This window comes from Panthera tigris, chromosome E1 (genome assembly GCF_018350195.1).
Source record: "Panthera tigris isolate Pti1 chromosome E1, P.tigris_Pti1_mat1.1, whole genome shotgun sequence".
NCBI lineage: Eukaryota > Metazoa > Chordata > Mammalia > Carnivora > Felidae > Panthera > Panthera tigris.
In genome coordinates this window covers 3,043,972-3,063,461 of record NC_056673.1, presented here as the reverse complement: position 1 = coordinate 3,063,461, position 19,490 = coordinate 3,043,972, and the positions used below count along the sequence as shown (strand labels likewise).

General features: G+C 57.0%; 1 protein-coding gene and 1 long non-coding RNA gene across 11 annotated transcripts; one reads left to right on the top strand and one right to left on the bottom strand.

The window, feature by feature from the left end:
* Positions 1–1,828: 1,828 nt before the first annotated feature.
* On the bottom strand, positions 1,829–13,794 carry ARHGEF15 (Rho guanine nucleotide exchange factor 15). Of its 9 annotated transcripts, XM_042967002.1 has the most exons (19): positions 13,651–13,793; positions 13,119–13,152; positions 12,732–12,849; positions 11,210–11,865; positions 10,142–10,474; positions 9,824–9,878; positions 8,538–8,596; positions 8,217–8,428; positions 7,935–8,095; positions 7,601–7,753; positions 7,359–7,488; positions 5,994–6,068; positions 5,788–5,880; positions 5,550–5,710; positions 5,291–5,443; positions 5,053–5,135; positions 4,838–4,942; positions 3,228–3,409; positions 1,829–2,538 (listed from the first exon to the last, which is right to left on the bottom strand). In XM_042967002.1, the coding sequence occupies exons 4-18, from the start codon at positions 11,814–11,816 to the stop codon at positions 3,258–3,260; spliced, it is 2,532 nt and encodes an 843-aa protein (XP_042822936.1). In that variant the 5' UTR covers positions 11,817–11,865; positions 12,732–12,849; positions 13,119–13,152; positions 13,651–13,793; the 3' UTR covers positions 1,829–2,538; positions 3,228–3,257. The 9 variants fall into 9 exon arrangements, 7 of the variants coding, with proteins under 7 accessions (XP_042822936.1, XP_042822934.1, XP_042822933.1 ...); XR_006211299.1 differs by lacking the exons at positions 12,732–12,849; positions 13,119–13,152 and having other exon boundaries at positions 1,829–1,968; positions 2,261–2,538; positions 13,651–13,792; XM_042967000.1 differs by lacking the exon at positions 12,732–12,849.
* Positions 13,795–13,908: 114 nt separating this feature from the next.
* Positions 13,909–18,851, top strand: LOC107179992. Of its 2 annotated transcripts, none has more exons than XR_001510734.2 (3): positions 13,909–14,409; positions 15,165–15,221; positions 18,619–18,851. It is a non-coding gene; the product is annotated as an uncharacterized LOC107179992 (long non-coding RNA). The 2 variants fall into 2 exon arrangements; XR_006211301.1 differs by lacking the exon at positions 18,619–18,851 and adding an exon at positions 16,489–16,790.
* The last annotated feature ends 639 nt before the right edge of the window (positions 18,852–19,490 follow it).

The window sequence follows — 19,490 nt, the reverse complement described above, 5'->3', positions numbered from 1 at the left end:
TGTTTCCTAAATCCCCCCAGCATGACAGAATGCGAAGGAACGGGGGTAATGGCAGCCCCAGGACTCCCCACGTGGGTCGGCGAGCCTCTCTATCATCACCTGGGACATTCGTACCTGCTACCCACACCACCATGCCTGGAATGGCAACCCTGGCAGCCCTGAGAGCCTCCTTCTCCCCTGGAGCCTCCTATCGCACCTACAAGGAAGTTGCAGGAGGCAACCAGAGGGGCGAGAAGGTCGAGGAGCTGTACACGACTATGGTAGACAGTGCGTGGGAGACGGAGGGAGAGAATGTAGGGTGAGGCACGTTACCCATCACCGCCACCACTACCCCATCATTCCACCCGATCCTTCTCCCATCCACTTTTTTTTTTTTAATGTTTATTTATTTTGAGAGACACGGAGTGTGCATGGGGGAGGGGCAGAGAGAGGGAGACACAGAATCCAAAGCAGGCTCCAGGCTCTGAGCTGTGAGCACAGAACCCGACACGGGGCTGGAACCCACAAACTGTGAGATCATGACCTGAGCCGAAGTTGGACGTTCAACCGACTGAGCCCCCCAGGCGCCCCTCCCATCCATTTTCTCCAAGTTTACGGCGGTCCTCACTCCCCGCATCCACCAACCTCTCCCATTACGGCCAGGCGTCGTGGCCCTCCGCCCTCTCCCACAGGCCCGCAGAGGACAGACCCCTCAGGACTGCACAGACACACTGGGGCCACCCCAGAATGGAAAGGGGCCCCTAAGGTAACAGAAGGGTAAGAGCCCTCTTCCCTGTCTTTTCAGTCTCCTTTGGAACGTGTGGTTGCATTTTGTGTGTCTGCGTGTCCCCAGAACACTTGTCTGCTCTCCATCTCCCCATTATCCCAGCATCAGAACTTCTGAACTGGTGAAGGGAGGCTTCCTTAGGGCAGGAACGGGGCGGGGGGCGGTGAGGAGCCTGGAGGGAATGTACACAGAGTGCGTGTGTGGCTGTTTGTCTGCCTCTGCGTGTCTATCTCAGTATCTCAGAGGAAGAGGGGAGCGTAGTGAAGAGGGGCTCCCCCACCAGGAAACTTCAAGGAGCGAGCGCACCGGCCCCCTCCCATGACCACTAACCTCCTCTTCCTGGAACCTCAGTCCCCCTATTGCAACCCCAGAATGTTCTTTGCCCAGATCTTACCAGAGTTGCTTTCTTCTTGTCATTTGGACCTCAGCTCAAACATCACCTCCTCTAGGCTCTTCCCCAAAGCCACACACACACACACACACACGATCATTCTGAACCCCAGCCCCTTCCTGTATTTTCTTCACAGCACTCACTGCTCCCTTGCTTATTAATTTGTTTACTTGGCATTTGTTCTCCCTCAACCCAGAATGTAGGCTCCTTGAGGAGCCTTAGTCTTTTTCATCTCTGTACCCCTGTGTCCTAGAACAGTGCCTGATGCATAGAAGGCGCTCCATAAATAGGTACTGTATTGAACTGAATTGAATTGAATTGAATAGAGATGCTTAGCTGGTCAGTAAAGGACATTTATTGCTGACTGACTGCCCTTTTTGCCCTTCTCCCTAGGTCTTCATTCCCTGCTGGAGTCCCAGCCATACCTGGCCCTGCCCTGTCCTCTTCCCCAACCCGCAACAGCGCTCTGCTCCAGCTGTAGACCCTTCCCCGCCACTGCCTAGGTCCCCCGGGGAACTACGAGTAGGGGCCAACACCCTCAGGCCATGCTCCTGGTCTCCAAGCCCCAGGCCCAGCAGAACCGACCCCGGCTCTCAAAGAATCTCTTTCCAAGCAGCCCCACCCCCTTACAAAGCCACACTTGGGAAACTTTAAGCACACACTCCCCTCCATACAGGTCCACCAACGTTTACTGAGGGTTTCTCATTCGCCGGGCACTGTGCAAACCCGGACGGCCAAATGCCAGTCCCTTTCTCCCTCCGAGTCTCCCAGAGTCCTTCCACCTCCTGTGGCTGGCGTGGCGGTTGCTGTCCTGGGCCGGTTGCCACGCATGAGCAGAAGGGACAGAGTGATGGTCTAGTTCAGGGGAGGCCTGGTGCCAGGCCTGGGCACCCCCCCCACCCCACCCCCCACCCTCGCCAGCAACTGTCTGCTCTGCCCTGGCCCCATCCCTCACGTCCTTGTGGCATCCTGCAGGGCGGTTTCGCCTCTGGAAGGAGATGCTCCGGAGGGGGTTACACTGGCTCTTTGTCCTCTCCCCACTGGCTGGCCCAGTGTTTCTGTGACAGGGCCAGGATGACGGCGGGAAAGGCCAGGAGGCTCACCGGAGGGCCCACGATCCACAGCTCTAGTGTCTTCACCCAAACCCAGAGCCGGTCTGAAGCCCGAAGCGGGGGCTGCGTGACTGGATACGGTTGGGTTGGAGGCCAAGTTTGGGGCAAGGAAGCTTCAGGGGGCTTCAGGCCGCAGCCACTGGCCATCTTCGTCCGCTACCAGGCTGCCATGGACCCCTGGCCCAGCGCCCAGGCCTCTCACCCCCAACTCTAGCTTCTGGCTGCCAAGCCACACCCAGCACATCTCGTCTGAAGCTCAGACCTCCTGTCTTCTTGGAGAGAATAATAGGAAAAACAGGGGGTGAGGAAAGGCATGGGGCACCTGGTCACCTGGGGCGGGGGGGGGGGGAGGGGGCAAGACCGCGCACACACACACACACCATGTTCAGCAGAATCACCTTCCCTGATACATCCAGAGACATGCATGCACGCGCACACACACATTCTGAGTCACACACTCCGGATTCTTCTAGAAGAGAGGAAGTGGCTTGAGAGGGCACAGGAGGCACCCCAGGAATGGAATCCAAAGATTCCCAGACTCAAAGGGCAGGACAGTCGTGGCTGGAGAACGAGGCAGGGTCACTACCGGTCTCTTGGGCCCAGACCCCCATCTTGCGTGGCCGGATGGCTCCCTGCTTATCGCCACTGGCTATTTTATTCTAAGACTGTATCTCCAGCGCAGCCCTTTTCAAAGCTTTATTGACCTAGCTTAGTCTTCCTGGGCTGTGAGCGTAGCAGGGATACTCATTGGCCAGGGGCTCAGCCAGCTCAGCACCCATTGGCTGCTCTGCACTAAGCCTCTTTCTCCATTGGCCGCTCACTCGAGCGTGTCCGTTGGCTGCTCTCTCCTGAAGCTCGGTCCCTATTGGTTGCCAATAGAGGGAGCGTTCCCACTGACAGCGAATCCAATGGATGGGTGGGCTTTGCCCTCCCCGAGCCAAGCACCAGCTGTCCCAACCTGTGCACCACCGCCGCCGCCCCGCCTGCCTTAGGGTGGGGGAGCGCTGGGGGGGCCTGAAGAGGGCCCAACGGCCTCGAGGAGTCTCTGGTGCTGGCGAAGGTGCTTCCTCCTTTCGTGTTCCCCTGTGACTTCACACACCAGCTGGGCAGGGAAGGCCCCAGGAAAGCCCTTTAGCCAGCCTGGGAAAAGAGAGACAGGGGCCCAAGTGGAGCCAGGGCAGTGGACGGGACAGGAAGGAAAAGGAGGTCCGACGGGGTCTGAGGCCTGGGGGTCACGGTGAGTGTGGGGATGAGTGGAGAAGCCTGGAGCGGCAGTAGAAAGGCCATTTCATTAGAGGTGGAGACAGCAGCAGCAACAGAAGATGCGTGTCATTCCGGTCCAGCCCTGCTCATCTCTCATCAGTGCTGCTCATCTCACGCAAGGGAGAGCTGGAGTTCTTACGGGACCCGCACGGTCTGGTCCCCCTTACTTCTGTGACCTCATCTGTTTCTCTGGCCTTTTTTCACTCCGTCTACCAGGCTGGCTGGCCTCCTTAGGATTCTTCAAACACTCTGGCCACAGGGCCTTTGCACCGACTCCTGCCTTGGTCTGGGACACTCTTTTCCCAGACACCATGCGCCCAACTAAGTTCTTCACCTCTGTCAAGTCACTGCTCACACGGTGCCTCCTTGTGGAGGGGCACCTCGACCTCCTATTTATTTTTAAATTTTTTAAATGTTTATTTATTTTTGAGAGAGACAGAGAGACAGAGAGGCAGAGCACGAGCAGGGGAGGGGCAGAGACAGAGGGAGACATAGAATCCCAACCAGGCTCCAGGCTCCGAGCTATCAGCACAGAGCCAGACCTGGGGCTTGAACTCATGAACTGTGAGATCATGACCTGAGCCGAAGTCAGACACTTTACTGACTGAGGCACCCAGGCTCTCCTATTTTTACTTTTTTAAGCTTATTTATTTATTTTGAGAGAGAGAGAGAGAGAGAGAGAGAGAGAGAGAGAGAGAGTGCCAGCACCCCGTTGACCTCTCTATGTTCAATTGTAATCCTAGGGCACCTGGGTGTCTCAGTTGGTTAAGCGTCCAACTTTGGCTCAGGTCATGATCTCACACATGGTTCATGAGTTCGAGCCCCACACTGGGCTCTGTGTGGCCAGCTCAGAGCCTGGAGCCTGCTTCAGATTCTGTGTCTCCCTCTCGTTCTGTCCCTCCCCCACTCACTATTTTTCTCTTTTTCTCTCTCTCGCTCTCTCTCTCAAAAATAAACATAATAAATAAATAAACGTTAAAAAAAAAATTGTACTCCTACCCAACCCTGGGACGCCTGACCCTGACTCTGTTCTACATGCGTTTTCCCACAACACTTATAACCTTCAGACACTGTATCATCTACTTTTTTTTTTTAAGTAATTCCTACAGGGGGCACCTGGGTGGCTTAGTCGGTTAAGTGTCCAACTCGTGACCTCAGCTGGAGTCATGATCTATCAGTTTGTGGGTTTGAGCCCCACATCAGGATTCTCTCTCTTTCTGCCCTTCCTTCTCCCCTTTCTCTCTAAATAAATCAGTAAACTTTTTTTTTTAATTCACCGAATGAATAAATAAAAGAATCTCTCACCTTCAGGGCTCTTGTGCAGGTGCCTGGGCAGAGCCCTGGACTCCAGACTTCGTGCCTCAGTCCTGGCCGGTGCAGAAGACTCCGAACACAGTTCCTGGGAACAGTCTGCTTGGGGGTGGGTGACACACAGTGGGATCAAGGCCCTTTGTAGCTTTTCCCCCATCTTCCCCCTTTAGCCTCACTTTTCCTTCCCTCGTCTCCCGGAGGACACTCACCACAGTCCTCATAGACGGTGTCCGGGGAGCAGGGAAGGGGGCCGGGGGTAGGGAAGGCTCCCAGCCAGCGCTGCATGTCTGATCTGGTGGGGACATAGGGAGGGGTCACGTTTGAACCAGGAGGTCCTTCTGAGGGACAGACAGGGGCCGTGGAGGAGAGAGACTGAGGAAGAGGGTGGCGGGGCCTGAGAGTCCAAGTGAGGGTCCCAGGGTGTTTTCTGAAGGCGACACGACTCACAGGGAGGAGGCTTGGAGTAGCCGGTGGGTGGGGCGGCCCTGGTGGTTGCTGAGAAGGGAGAGGCGGAACGTAGGGGGTCCAGATGGGTCCGGAACCTGCTGGGCCTGGACCAGGGAGCGGTGGGCATAGTCCAGAACCTGCAGCCGCTGCCCACTGCCCAGGGAAGAGGCAGTTCAGGGGGCGAATGGGGGATCCGGCTGGACCCCCAGCTCCCCGCCTCCCTACCCCAGCCTGGGCTCCCTCCCTCCCTGGGACCCACCTCTTGGGCTGAGTGATGAGCAGCAGGTCGCTGAAGAGTAGCAGGCACAGGGGGGTGAAGCGGGGGCGCGAGGGAAAGAGCACACCCCCCCTCCGGCACCCTAACTCGGTCAGCTCCCCTTGTAACTCCAGGCGCCTGGACCAGGACACCAGGGGCAGGGCCTGTGGGGGAGCAGGGGGAGGTTCTGGCTTGTTGCCGCACTGCGGGGGGTGGGTGGGGGGCCTGGGCAGGGGCTCACCCTGACTTTGTGAAAGCGCAGCCTCCGGGTGAGCCGGATCAACTCCTCTGTCTGCTTCATGCGCCCCACCTCTGCACTGCAGCGCTCAATGATCTGGGGTTGGGGGAGCCGTGTCACCCAGCCCTCCTTCCTTCCGCCCCAACCACCTGGTCGCCTGCCTCCCCATCCCCTATCCCCTCCCCCCCCAAAGCATCCCTCCTGCCCACCTTGCTGACGGCACCCAGGGCTTTCTGGGCATTCTCCTGGCGGCTGGACCCCTCCTCTGTCTGGCGCAGGATATTCTGGGGACAAGGAGGTAAGAGGGACTGGGCGCCCCGCTCTGCCGCCCTGGGATTCAGAGGGGCTGCTGTTCAGAGGACCCTACGTAGCTTGACAAAATGTTCTGGGTTCACCGGGCTGGGGAACCAACCTCAGGGAGGCAGACAGACCTCACCACTCCCCATCTGCATTACCCTGAGCCCATCATGTTACCTCTCTGGGCCTCAGTCTCCCCGTCTGTCAAATGGGGACAACAATACCCACCCAGCAGACCAGAAGCACTGCTGTAACGATTCAACGAGGTAAATCTACGAAAAGTACTCCTTGGCCCGCAGTAAACACAAAAGAAGACAGCTAGTATTTTCATCGTTAGCTCTTGGCGCAAACAATGCAGCCAAGTGGTTAAGAGCGCCCAGGCGTCCATTTTGCCGCTCTCAGTTATCCTCTGTATGACCTGGGGCAAGTTACGGAACCTCGCGGTGCCTCAGTTTCCTCATCCATAAAGTGGGGTCAGTAACACTGCCCACCTACAGTGGCCGGTAACGTGAAATAGGCAGACAACACTTAAAACCATGCCTAGGACAGAGCGCTCGACAGCCGTCTAGCTCTTACGATTAGTAGTATGATTATGGCACTGTCTACACCGGGGATATAGAAAGCTGAATACGATAGGAAGAGGCTGATACCCTAGATGGGGCCTCTCACCGGGTCACCCACAGCAGGTGACCTGGTTTAGGGAGAAGTTTCTGCTTTGCAACAGAAGAGCCTTTCTGTGTCTCAACCTAACCCCCATCCCCGGTACCGCCCCGCCAAGGCGCCTCTTTAGACAACGTTTTCCCCGCAGCGTCCTGCCCGCGTGGAACGTTAACGCCACAGATACGCTGCGCGTCAACCGATGTGCCCCCGCAAACATTGGACCAGCTGAGGTTGTTTTCACCCCCAAAGAGCTCATCGGTGCCTCGCTTGGAGTGCTATCACCCCCCACTGGGGAGGCACGCGGCGGGAGACCTCAAAGGCCACTCCTCACGTTCCCCCCAGACCCCGGGACAGGAGGGGACCTGCCCAAGACCACTGGGCCAGCTAGTGGCCGAGCTAAGTGGCGAACCCGCGCGTCCAGCCAGGGGCTCCTTCGCGGGACCCAGACTGCTCTGGGGACGGCTGGTCGGCTCCAGCCAGGCTGGGCGGGTCCTGAGTTGAGAAGCCGGGCAGGAGGGCCCCCCCCCACCCCCCCCCCGCGCTGGGTGGGGGGGGGGGGGTAGGGGGAGAGTGCTCCCGCGAGGGCCCCCCACCCCCACCCCGGGGGGCACAGGTACCTGCAGCAGCATGCGGAGCCTGGTGATTCGTTGAAAGGGCAGAAGCAGGAAGGACGGCAGCGGCAGCCGCTCGCACTTGGGGAGGCTTTGCAGGCGCCGCAGCTCGGCCGAGAAGCGCACGTTCGTGTCCCTGCGAAAGCGGTCCCGGTCCCAGCCGGATGGCGGCGTCCACCTGGAGGCCCCGCCCCCGCCCCTGCTCCCCTCCCGTCCCGTCCTCCCCCTCCCCCGCCACGTGCACTCACATGAGGCGGCTGTAGGTCTCCTCCTGGTATTGCTGGTTGCGCACGTAATCCACGTACACCGAGAAGGGGCCCACGGCGTGGTCGTGCACCACGTCACACAGGTCGCTGATGTGGGGGGAAGAGCGCACACGGGACAGCAGCGTCCCTAGAAACCTGAGGGAGTCAGGGGAACACGCAATGGAGGTGGGGCACACAGCCAGGTCTCCCAGGAGTCCGAGCGAAGAGCTGGGCGCTATCTGGGCCCCTGGAAGGGAGGACCTGGGACAAGCAGAAAGCTAAGGGAGTGCTCAGCGGCCAGAGGCCCCGCTTGCTGTTCCGACAGGACCCCACTGACCGCTCGCTGACTCCCTGGACTCGCTGCACGTTGGAGAAGAGGGTGTGGTGGTCCCGGGGGGTGAGCGTGTCCCGGAGAGGCTGGCTCAGCACGAAGGTGTCGGTTAGCAGCCGCAGGGAGCGCAGGTAGGAGGCCTCGGAGGTCACCACCTCGAACAGGCTCTGAGGAGGAAGGGCAGGGCAGTGGGCGGAAAGCCCGGCTCCCCGCCAGTCCCGGACGCAGGTTCCACCCTCCTCCCCCCTCCGCCCCGCGCCAGCCCTGCGGGACCCCAGGCGTGCCCACCTCCTGCATGCGCCTCTCCTGGGGGCTGAGGGTGTCCAGGAGGCCGCTGTCCCGCACAGCCGGCAGCTCCTGCCACAGCGTGTTGCGAGGTCCAGGGGGCCGTGCGAAGGTGGGAGCTTCGCCGGGGTTTGTTGGAGAGGGACACCCGTCCTCGCTGACCCCCCAGAGCTCCTCTGACAGCACAGCCGCTCGATAGTTCTGGTACAGGGGCTCTGGAGTACAGACCCAGCACATCAGGGAAGCCCAGCGCCCCAGAACCTTTCCCCACTGCTTGATGGGGGGGGGGGGGACAGAGGGGACCCCAGGTCCAGAGGCCCTCACCGTCCTGCAGGGGCAGCTCCCAGTTCTGTTCCTTCAGCAATTCCAGCCCCTCCTTGTCCCTGCGGAGAGAAACGGAGGGACTGCCCCAGAGCCACCACGATCACACCCCCCCCCAGGGGGCGCTATTCACATGCTAGTGTAAGGGAGTGCGCGATCTACACACAGGTAGTGTGCAGGGACCCCGATGGAACCACACACAAACAAAATTATTTATGCGGGGCTCCTGGGTGGCCCAGTCAGGTGACCGTCTGACTTTGGCTCAGGTCCCCATCTCCCGGTTTGTGAGTTCAAGCCCCGCATCGGGCTCTGCGCTGACAGCTCAGGGCCTGCTTGGGATCCTCTCTCTCTGCCCCTCCCCTGCTCTCTCTCTCTCTCTCTCTTGAAAAATAAACAAACATTTTGTAAAAATTATTTATGTGCCTGTTGTATACGAGGCCCTGTACTGGGCAGGCCCCATCCATTCCTGCGATCTCAACTACTGGGTACCACACACTTCCAAGCCTCTCTCTCCAGAGCTCTCCAGATCGCTCAGCTGCGGATGGTTGTCTGGCGTGTCCTATCTGTGTCTCAGTGAAATTCAGTATGATCGAACCCAGAATCGCACCTCCCTGCTCTGCCTCATTCAACCAAGTTAAACACCTAGGAGAATTCCTACCAGCAAGGGCTGAATAAGTGAGTGGGAACTCACTAGCTCTGATAGGGGTGGTGAATCTAAAATGATTAATAGGGGTCCCTGGGTGGCTCAGCCGGTTAAGCATCTGACTCTTGATTTCGGCTCAGGTCATGATTTCATGGTTCGTGGGTTTGAGCCCCGTATCAGGCTCTGTGCTGACAGCGCGGAGCCTGCTTGGGATTCTCTATCTCCTTCTCTTTCTCTGCCTCTCTCTGTCTCTCTCTCAAAAGAAAATAAATGAACATTAAGATGATCAACAAACCCACATAACACAGGAGAGGCGTCCCTGGTGCTAAACAGATTTATAGACCATTGCAATAGAGGCTCAAGGTCCTGGAAGTAAACCAGAGCAATTGCTGTGGGCGTGGCTCTTTACCAGTATCGCACTCAACAACTCTGTGAAGTAGCTGGTGTCTTATCCCCACCCACAGATGAGGACCCTGAGACCAGAAAGGTTAAGTGACTTGTCTGAGGCCACACAGCTGGTAAGGGACAGAACCGCTTGTCTCCAGAGCCCTAGACGTCCTTCCCCCACATCTGCGAAGGTGAGATTTCGCTGGGCCTGAAGCTTAGCCTGCGCTGGGGTAGGGGTAAGGGTGCGGGTGTTTGGTACCTGCCCTCCATAGATGCTGGAGGAGCGTCCTGAAGAGCTTCATCAGGACTGTCCCCTGGAGAGAGAGCCCAGAGTCAAGAGAACAAATCTCCAGGATCCCCAGCCCCGGACTCCTGACCCCAGCCCCCACCCCACCCCCACCCGCCAGCGGGAGACGCTCACTATAAAAACTACAACTCCAGTCAGCCCCAGAGCAGCAGCTGGTGGAGAACAAAGAGTCCAGGGCGGGTTGTGGGTGGTAGTTTTTCGGCTTTTACAAAGATCCACCTCCAGCCCTTCCCTTCCCCGCCCAGAGACCCGCTCACCCGGGCTCTGTACCTGTCGGGATTCCGTCTTCCGAGGGCAAATGGAGATCTGGCTGCGGGGGGTCCCCGGAAGCGGTGACGTCTGGCCTGACCCACGCTGGTTTGGGGGCTTTCAGGGGTGGCAAGAGTTTGCGTTCGGCAGTGGAGCGGTAGGACGTAAGGACCACTGGGGGGAGACTGAGGCTTGGAGGGCTGGGGCGGGAGCGGGAGGTCCTCAGTGGGGAGGCCCGGCAGAAAGCCCTGGGGCCATCCTCATAGCCCCCCACAGGTACCCATCGGAGCTCCAGGCCAGGCCGGCCTATGTGGCAGACACAGGGGCAACAGGGAGGACAGGCCAGGACAGCATCTGGGGAGACAGGGGTGCCCTAAGGAGAAGGCCCTTGGGGCCTGGCCGCACCTTGCCCGGGCCTCCTCCCTCCCCCTAACCTACCAAGCAGTGGGACAAGGTGGTCCAGCCCCAGGCATCTTTATCTCCCCCACCCTGACTCTCCTCAAACCCCCCCCCCAAAAACATGGAAATCAGATTTTTCCCAACATGAAATCCATTTTTAAAAATGTAGCCCCTGGAGCCTGCTTCGGATTCTGTGTGTCCCTCCCTCTCTCTCTCTGTCCCACCCCCACCCACCCCGTGTTCTGTCTGTCTCTCAAAAATAAATAAATCTTTGGGGCGCCTGGGTGGCGCAGTCGGTTAAGCGTCCGACTTCAGCCAGGTCACGATCTCGCGGTCCGGGAGTTCGAGCCCCGCGTCAGGCTCTGGGCTGATGGCTCGGAGCCTGGAGCCTGTTTCCGATTCTGTGTCTCCCTCTCTCTCTGCCCCTCCCCCGTTCATGCTCTGTCTCTCTCTGTCCCAAAAATAAAAAAAAATAAAAAGTTGGAAAAAAAAATAAATAAATCTTTAAAAAATGTAAAAAAAATATATAGATATAGATATATCTATAGATATAGATATATCTATAGATATAGATATAGATATAGATATAGATATAGATATAGATATAGATATAGATAGCACCCCTGAAAGGACCCAGTCTTAAAGCACTAAAAACAAAGAAGCCCACCCAGGGCTCCACGATGCACTTACCCGGAGCGCCATTCTCCTGTGACCCGCTCCCAGCAACGTTGCCCGGTGGAACCTCTCTCTCGCCATTCACATCCACTGCCCCATGGGCACCCGGCTCCAGGGCATCCCCAGCCTGGACCTTGCCTTCAGCCCCCCATTCAAACCTGCCAGCCAATCTCCGCACAGTGCCTGGGGCCGAGGCAGAGCCACCCTGGGCCAGGACCTCAGCCCTGGGGAGCAGGGGCGGAGTGTGGGGTGACCCGGAGGGCTTGGGTGGGGGAACTGGAGACCGGGGAGCGGGCTCTGGGGTGACGGAGCGCCTGGACACTGGACTGGGGGTGCTGGAAGGCGAGTCTGGGGAAGTCTGGGAGTCGAGGCTGGCTTTAGAAGCCGAGGGGGGCAGAAGGGCAGGGGGCTTGAGGGCCGAGGCTGGGGGCTCCCAGGGGATGGGGGTGCACATCGGGGTTGGCGCGTCATTGGGGGTGAGGGGAGCTTCTCGTGGAGAAGAGCCGTTGTGGTGGGGCCCTGGGGACTGGGCAGCCCTGGGGCGAGAAGGAGGACGGGGGCGGATGATCCGAGGGGGCTTCTGGGTAGGGGGTGTTGCTGCAGGAAGAGACTGGGCTGACATCTTCCTCTGGGCTCTTCAAAGGAGTGGGATACTCTTCTGGAGTCATCCCCTGAGGAAGAGGGAGGAAGAGACCCTTAAGGCCCACCCCACCCCACCCACCCCCTTCCCCCGCCATGGGTAGACGGAGGCCTCCCAGCAGAAACTGTTTGCAAGCAAATGGGGACATGATTTCGGGGTGGGGGGGGGCGCGGGAGGGGAAAAGGCTAGTGCCCTCCCTCTGCTTCTTTCTCATCTCCACTGTCTTCCTCTCCTCACCTCTCACCCCTCCCAGCCTCCCAGCCTCCATTTCTCTCTGTCTTTTGGCTTCTGCTGCCACAGTCGGGCCACAGGGGCAGTGAGGCCGGCGCGGGGCCGGCCGGCTGGAGACCCAGGTTGGGGGCCCCGGTACATCGCGCTTCTCCTATGGCCAGACGTGTCCGGCTGCAGAGCTGTGCGTGCGTGCGTGCGTGCGCCAGCGCGCGAGAGGTGTTGAGAACGCACGCTCCGTGCGGCCAGGCGGGGGGCGAGCGCGGGCCGCGGCGCGGTGCAGGCGGAGAGGCGGGGTGCGAGCGGACGCGTGTGCGCAGGCGCGCCGCCCGGGCCCGGGGAAGCGAGGGATGCATCACTATTTCCCTGCTCCAGCGGGCCCTCCGCCCCCCATTTCCCAGTTCCTCTCTCCGGACTCTCCCTTTCCGGATTATTTTTAGTCTCCTTTTCCTGCCCTCAAGATTCCTGGAGCCTCTGACCCCAAGAGACCAGGGGGCCCCGGGCACGGTCTCTCCTGCCCCGTCCTCATCCCTGCCCGCCCCCGCCCCGCATCTGGTCAGAGAGGCCCCAGTGGGAGCCTGGGTCCTGCCAGGATGCCTGGTGGGTGGTCGGGAGACCGGACTGAAGGTGAGGACCAGTGGGGCCAGGACGCCGAAACCTGGGCTTCACCTCCTCCTGCGGGCAGGCGGCTGCAATCCTGAGAAGGCGGCAGGGTCAGGGCGGTGGCCCCAAACTCCGCACAGGAGGCGGCCGGAGAGTCAGACCCCTCCAGGCCCCGGATTAGGTTCTGGAGAAAGGATGCCGGGTGGGGGCTGGGGGCCGGAGGCTGTGAATCTTGCAGCTCAATGGCCTCTGTGTTCTGGCAGGAAGCTCCTTAGGTGACCCAGGCAGTGGCCTCACCAGCTGGCGGGCTCCTCCCCAGCCTTGCCCCCCTTCAGGGATCCCTCCCCCCCACCCCCCACTCCCCGCCAAAGGTACCTGCGTTTACTTCCTTTCCCGCCCCCCCCACTCAGGCCTCTCTCACAGGGACCCAGGTACCAGGCCCCACGCACTCACCCTTCAGTCCTCTCCACTCTGTCACCTCCCAGGGCTGAGTGAGTAGGGGCAGGAAACAGGAATCGGATCCTCCTCCCAACCGGACACCCCCCCTCCCCAAACCACACCGCACTCCACATGCGCACACTAGGGTTCTGGAAGATGTGATGGACCCAGGATCCCAAGGGTCCGGGAAAAAGGCTGAAACGCCGGCGTGGGAGAGCGGGCTGTTCTGTATGCACAGGGTCTGGTTGTGGCTGCGTGGACTGGGGGCTGTTGGGGCCCTGGGGTGGGGACGAAGGATGGGCTGGCAATGGCACAGGGCCGGGCCGGTGGGAGGGCACCGGGCACGGGCGTCTGGACACCTCTGTATCAGCTGAGGGATGGTGTGTGTGTCCCTCCAGGACGTGTCTATCTCTCCCACACCACACACGAGAGCCTGTCCCTTAAGCTTCTAACCTGTCCCTCTGGGTGTGAGCCACTCTTTATGTCACACCACGGGACCCCCACCCGGGCTTCCCGCTCCCTGTAGTGCCCCCCTCCCTGAACTTACCTTTATCTTTCTGGAAGCTGTTTCTATTTTCAGCCTGTCCTGCCTACCCCTTGGAGCGAGGAGTGTGGGGCCAGGTCTCCGAATGCCTGTTCCTGTGTTTCTGGGGCGGGAACTGAGGGCCCAGATTGAGATCTCCACAGAGGAAGCCAGTTCCTTGGCCCCACCCGGCCATTGTGTCAGGCGTGTGTGCATGTGTGCATGGGGGGCGGGGGGAGGGAGGCAGGGGGAGAGGGCCTCCAGTGGGAAGGAGGCCGGAGACCTGAGACCCCTGCCTGTTCACCCTTCTCTGCCCACCTCTCTCTGGGTCCCAGCCCCTGACTCTCCCTTTGCCACTGGGAGGCTTTGATGTGGACTGGCCTGTGCAGTCAGCACCCCCTGAGGCTGGGTGGGCGGGGGACCCTCTCCCCTCTAATTTGCTCTGTGCTTGAGGGGCTGGGGGTGTGCCATAAAAACAGGGTGGAGCGAACCCCCGCCTAGCCTGGATTCGGGCTGGTGGGAGGAAGATACAAGGGCGGTTATGAAATCCGGGGGCCTCTGCCCACGCCCAGTGCCGCCCTTTCTAGATCTTCGTGCCCACACCCGAACAAGATACTGGAAAGAAAAGCTGGAAAACTGGTATAAAAGTGTTTGACCCCTTTTCTCCTCCATGTGAAAGGCAAAATTCTCGCGACGACCTACCAGGCGCTACCCGACCTACCCTCCGCCCATCCCTGTCCGGGCCTGCAGCCTGGAAACCTGCCTCCGGAGACATCCCCATGGGTGAGTCCCTCCCTTCTTCAAGTCACTGCTCAGAGACCACCGTCTCACGAGGCCTGCCCCACCACTCTGAAACTGCCAGCCGCCGCCTCCTGCCCCATTCCCGACCCGCCTTCTTTCCCCGCCGGCAACCATTGCTTGTAACGCACCAAAATCTGTGCTCTCAAATTGACAAATTCTGTTTATAGTTAATTACCTTTCCCTGTTAAAAAGTAAGCTTCCTGGTGGCAGGATCTTTATGTTCTGCTCACTGATGTATCTATCCCCAAGTTCTGGAACAGGGTCAGGCATATAATAATAGGTGCTTAGGGGCGCCTGGGTGGCTCAGTCGGTTGGGCGGACGACTTCACCTCAGGTCATGATCTTGTGGTGTGTGAGTTCGAGCCCCGCGTCGGGCTCCTTGCTGACTGCTTGGAGCCTGGAGCCTGCTTCAAATTCTGTGTCTCCTTCTCTCTCTGCCCCTTTCCCATTCTCACTCTGTCTCTCTCTGTCTTTCAAAAATGAATAAATGTTAAAAAAAATTTAAAAAAGATAATAATAGGTGCTTAATGTTTTGGGAATTGACACAAATTAAATTGAATCCTCCCCATAGGTCTACTAGTCTCTGACTCTCCTTCCCTACAGACCGTTTCCACGATTCTGTTGATCCCACCTGTTTCCCAACACACACACACACACACACACACACACACACACACACACCAGGACCAGGAATCTAACCTCCCAGCCCTCATCTCTAGATCCTTTTGGATTTTCAGGGAGAGGAAATCTTTCCAAGAGTATCTCACAGACCCAATCAAGAAAGCTGAATACACGTAAGTAGCCAAAAGAATCCTGTTGTGTGTGTGTGTGTGTGTGTGTGTGTGTGTGTGTGCGCGCGCGCGCATGTGTTTTAACCGAAACGGGAATATCTTATTCATTTTGCTACTTACAAAAATAACATTAAAAAAAGATAACCCGCGGGGCGCCTGGGTGGCGCAGTCGGTTAAGCGTCCGACTTCAGCCAGGTCACGATCTCGCGGTCCGTGAGTTCGAGCCCCGCATCAGGCTCTGGGCTGATGGCTCGGAGCCTGGAGCCTGTTTCCGATTCTGTGTCTCCCTCTCTCTCTGCCCCTCCCCCGTTCATGCTCTGTCTCTCTCTGTCCCAAAAAAAAAAAAAAAAAAAAAAAAAAAACGTTAAAAAAAAAAAAAAAAAAAAAGATAACCCGGGGCGCCTGGGTGGCTCAGTCGGTTGAGCGTCCGACTTCAGCTCAGGTCACGATCTCGCAGTCCGTGAGTTCGAGCCCCGTGTCGGGCTCTGGGCTGGTGGCTCAGAGCCTGGAGCCTGCTTCCGATTCTGTGTCTCCCTCTCTCTCTGCCCCTCCCCCGTTCATGCTCTGTCTCTCTCTGTCTCAAAAATAAATAAACATTAAAAAAAAATTAAAAAAAAAAAAAAAAAGATAACCCAAGGGGCACCTGGCTGGCCCAGTCGGTAGAACGTGCAACTCTTGATCTCAGGGTTGTGAGTTCAAACCCCACATTAGATGTAGAGCTTACTTTAAAAAATAAAAATAAGGACAGCACCTCGGTGGCTCAGTCGGTTGAGCCAGGGTTGTGGGATCAAGCCCAGTGTCAGGCTCTGAGTTGACCATGGAGCCTGCTTAAGATTCTCTCTCTCTCTCTCTCTCTCTCTCTCTCTCTCTCTCTCTCTCCCTCTCTCCCTCTGCCACTCTCCTCCCCCACTCACACACACACACACACACACACACACCTCTCTCTCTATCTCAAATAAAAATAAATAAATAATAGGGGTGCCTTGGTGGCTCAGTCGGTGAAGTGTCTGACTCTTGGTTTCGGCTCAGGTCATGATCTTGTGGTTGGTGGGTTTGAGCCCTACGTCAGGCTCCATGCTGCTGACGGGGCAGAGTCTGCTTGGGATTCTCCCTCTCTCTGCTCCCACCCTGCTCTCTCTCTCTCTCTCTCTCTCTCTCTTTCTCAAAGTAAATAAACTTTTAAAATAAACAAATAAATAAATAGCGTAACCCCAAAGTGCTGGTTATTAGCTGCAGACATGAATGGCACTTGAAACTTTCTAAAACCCAGGGGTGAGTGGGGATGCCAGCAGAAGAGGAATGGAGTGGACTGGACCCCCCTGGGCCCTTCGCTGTCCTCCCTCACTTTCCCACTGCCTCTCTCTGTCCTGACTGGCCCACCCGGAGGCCTCCTATCTGCCTAGCTGTTGGTGAGAGATGTCCCCTCCTCCCCCAAACTGAAGCTCCCTGGGACTGCCCTCGGAATGTTCTAACATTCCTGACCAAGAGGCTCTACTGGGCCCCACTGCTCAAAGCAACCACAAGGACGAAAAAAAAAAAAACAAACACGACTTTTCAGAGCTATAAAATCACCGTCTGTTTATTTATATGTGTGCGCCGTCCCATTCGAAAAGAAACTGAGCTCTGAAAATCATACCGTGCGACACCCACCAGATTATTTTTGTACGGACACGTATTTGTTGTGCAAATACTTTTGCAAAGGTAGTGAAGGTTTTTTCATGTAGTAATACAGCGTCCCACCCCCACCAAGGCAAAAGCTTTCTGTTTTTCCATATTCCAGGGACACCATCATTGTTTCGAGTCTGTATTCTGCCTTCTCTTTAGCATTGCTTTATGACCCTTTGTCATGTTGCTACACGGTCTCTGTAACTACAGCTTTTCCTGGAATATAATATTGCATCAACTAGGTTTTACCACCTTGGTAAGAACAGTAAAAGTCTTCTAGGAAATGCTTCACACCTCCACCCCCCACCCCACTCCATATGGTTCCAGTGGGACAGCCGACCACAGCAGTCTCCTCCAGGCCATCTGACCCAGGTTTGGTCAATCCTCTGGCCACAGAGAATGGCCCAGGAATGCAGGAGTCACCCAAGCAGGGAGAGCCTCCCTGGGAAAGAGCCGCTTCCTCTTTCCTCCAAGGGCACAAAGCAGGAACAAGGTTAAGTCTAGCGCCATCAGACTTGGCCTTTCCCCCACCCCACCCGCCATCCCCACCCTAGTCAATTCAGTGGGGAGAAAATGAGCCCCATACCCCAGGGAAGCAGAGACAAGAGATGGAGGGGGGCTGACAACTCATTTTTGTCCACTGGACCACCCCATTTCCTGAGCCACTAAATTCTTTCATGCTTAAGCTGGTTTCAGCTGGGTTTCTGTCACTTATTGCTGAAAGAATCTTGACTATTGTAATTCATTCCCTAGGGACACGTGGGTCGCTTTCAGGTTTTGTCATTACAATCAAGGCTGCAACGCACATCCTTTTCTGTGCAAAACACTTGCAATTTGAAATGTGATTCACAAAGTAACCCTAGGAGACACTTAGACTGTTCTTGAAAATCAGGTAGGGCTTGGCCAGGCCAAGAGGCAAGGCATGGGTGCCCATCTGGGGGGACCACAGAGAGTAGGCCCATCTGGAGAACTGTGGGGAGAGAGTCTTGGCTGAAATGGAAAGAAGGTTAGGAGGCTGGAGGAACAGGTACAGAAGGTTTCTGAGTGGGGGTGGCAGGGGGCGGACAGAAATGGTTTTGACCATTTTCTTACCCACCCCCACCTTCTGGTACCTGGTTCTCCTTCAGGGAGCCACCATCATTCTAGTCCACATGGCCCAGAAGCAGCCAGCCAACACGTGCTCTCCTCCCTAGCCACCGAGATTGATTCAGGGGTGAGCCTGTGACACACGCAGGGCCAAAGCATAATCCACGCAGGACGTAGGCGCCAATCGTTGAAAAAAACATTCTACGCTCTCTGGTAGGTTATTTTACAAAGATGGTTGCAACAGCCCCTCCCATCCCAAATTCCCTTCTGCAATGGGACTCTGACACTCTTCTCATTAAGAGGAAGAATTTAGGGTGACTCAGTCGGCCAAGCAATTGACTCTTGATCTCGGCTCAGGTCACAATCTTGCAGTCTGTGAGTTCGAGCCCCATGTCAGGATCCATGCCGACTGCGTGCAGTCGGCTTGGGATCCTGTCTCCCTCTCTCTCTGCCCATCCACAGCTTGTGTGCTCTCACTCTCCAAATAAATAAACTTAAAGACAAGAGAGAGGAAGAATTTATTTTCCCTCCAATTCAACCTGGGCCGGCCCCGTGACCTGCTTTGATCAAGAGAACGTGAAGAATGACACTGTGCCTGTTCGGGGCCTGGGCCTGAAGAGGACTGACAGCTTCATCTTTGTTTTCTTAGGAGCCAGCCGTCATGCACAGAAATGTCGGTGAGACTACTGAATGGTGACCGGCCATGTGGAGGGAGAAGCCACTTGGAGAACCGGGATGCCCCAGCCATCAGCTAGGATGGAGATCTTAGGACACGTGAGAAGGCCATATTGGATTCTCCAGCCCCACCCCAACACCCAACTAATACCACACAGGGCATCCACACTGAGCCCTGCCCAAATCCTTTTTTTTCCTCCCAAATTCTTCTTCTTAACGTTTATTTATTTTTGAGAGAGAGAGACAGAGCATGAGTGGGTAAGGGGCAGAGAGAGGGAGACACAGAATCGAAAGCAGGATCCAGACTCTGGGCTGTCAGCACAGAGCCCGTCGCGAGGCTTGAACCCACAAACCGTGAGATCATGACCTGAGCCGAAGGCGGACGCTTAACCGCCTGGGTGCCCCAGCCCCAATTCTTGATCCACAGACTCCTGAGCAAAGAAATGGTTTGTGTGTCAGGCCACTAAGTCTTGGGTTGATTCGTTAGGCAGCGATAGACAACCAAAGCGCTGTCTCTCCTCTGGGGATGCTAAGCTGATGAGGCACAGGCCTAGGGCTACTCCATGGGGTGCCTGAGAATAAAACCAACACAAGGGAGAGGCTGAGACACAGAGGTGAGTCCCTGATCCCGCTGGCCTGAAATCCTACCTGTGTTTGCGCTGTTCTGTCATGTGAGTCAACAAATTCCTGTTCTGTAAGCTGGTTTGAGTAGGGTTTCCGTCACTTATAACAAAAAAAAAAAAAAAAAAAAAAAAAAAAATTCCTTATGAGGGGAGAGGAGCTCTCGGTGAAAGAAATACTGAGTCCCACTGGTGTCTGGTAGGGCCGGGACCTCGAACTCCAATA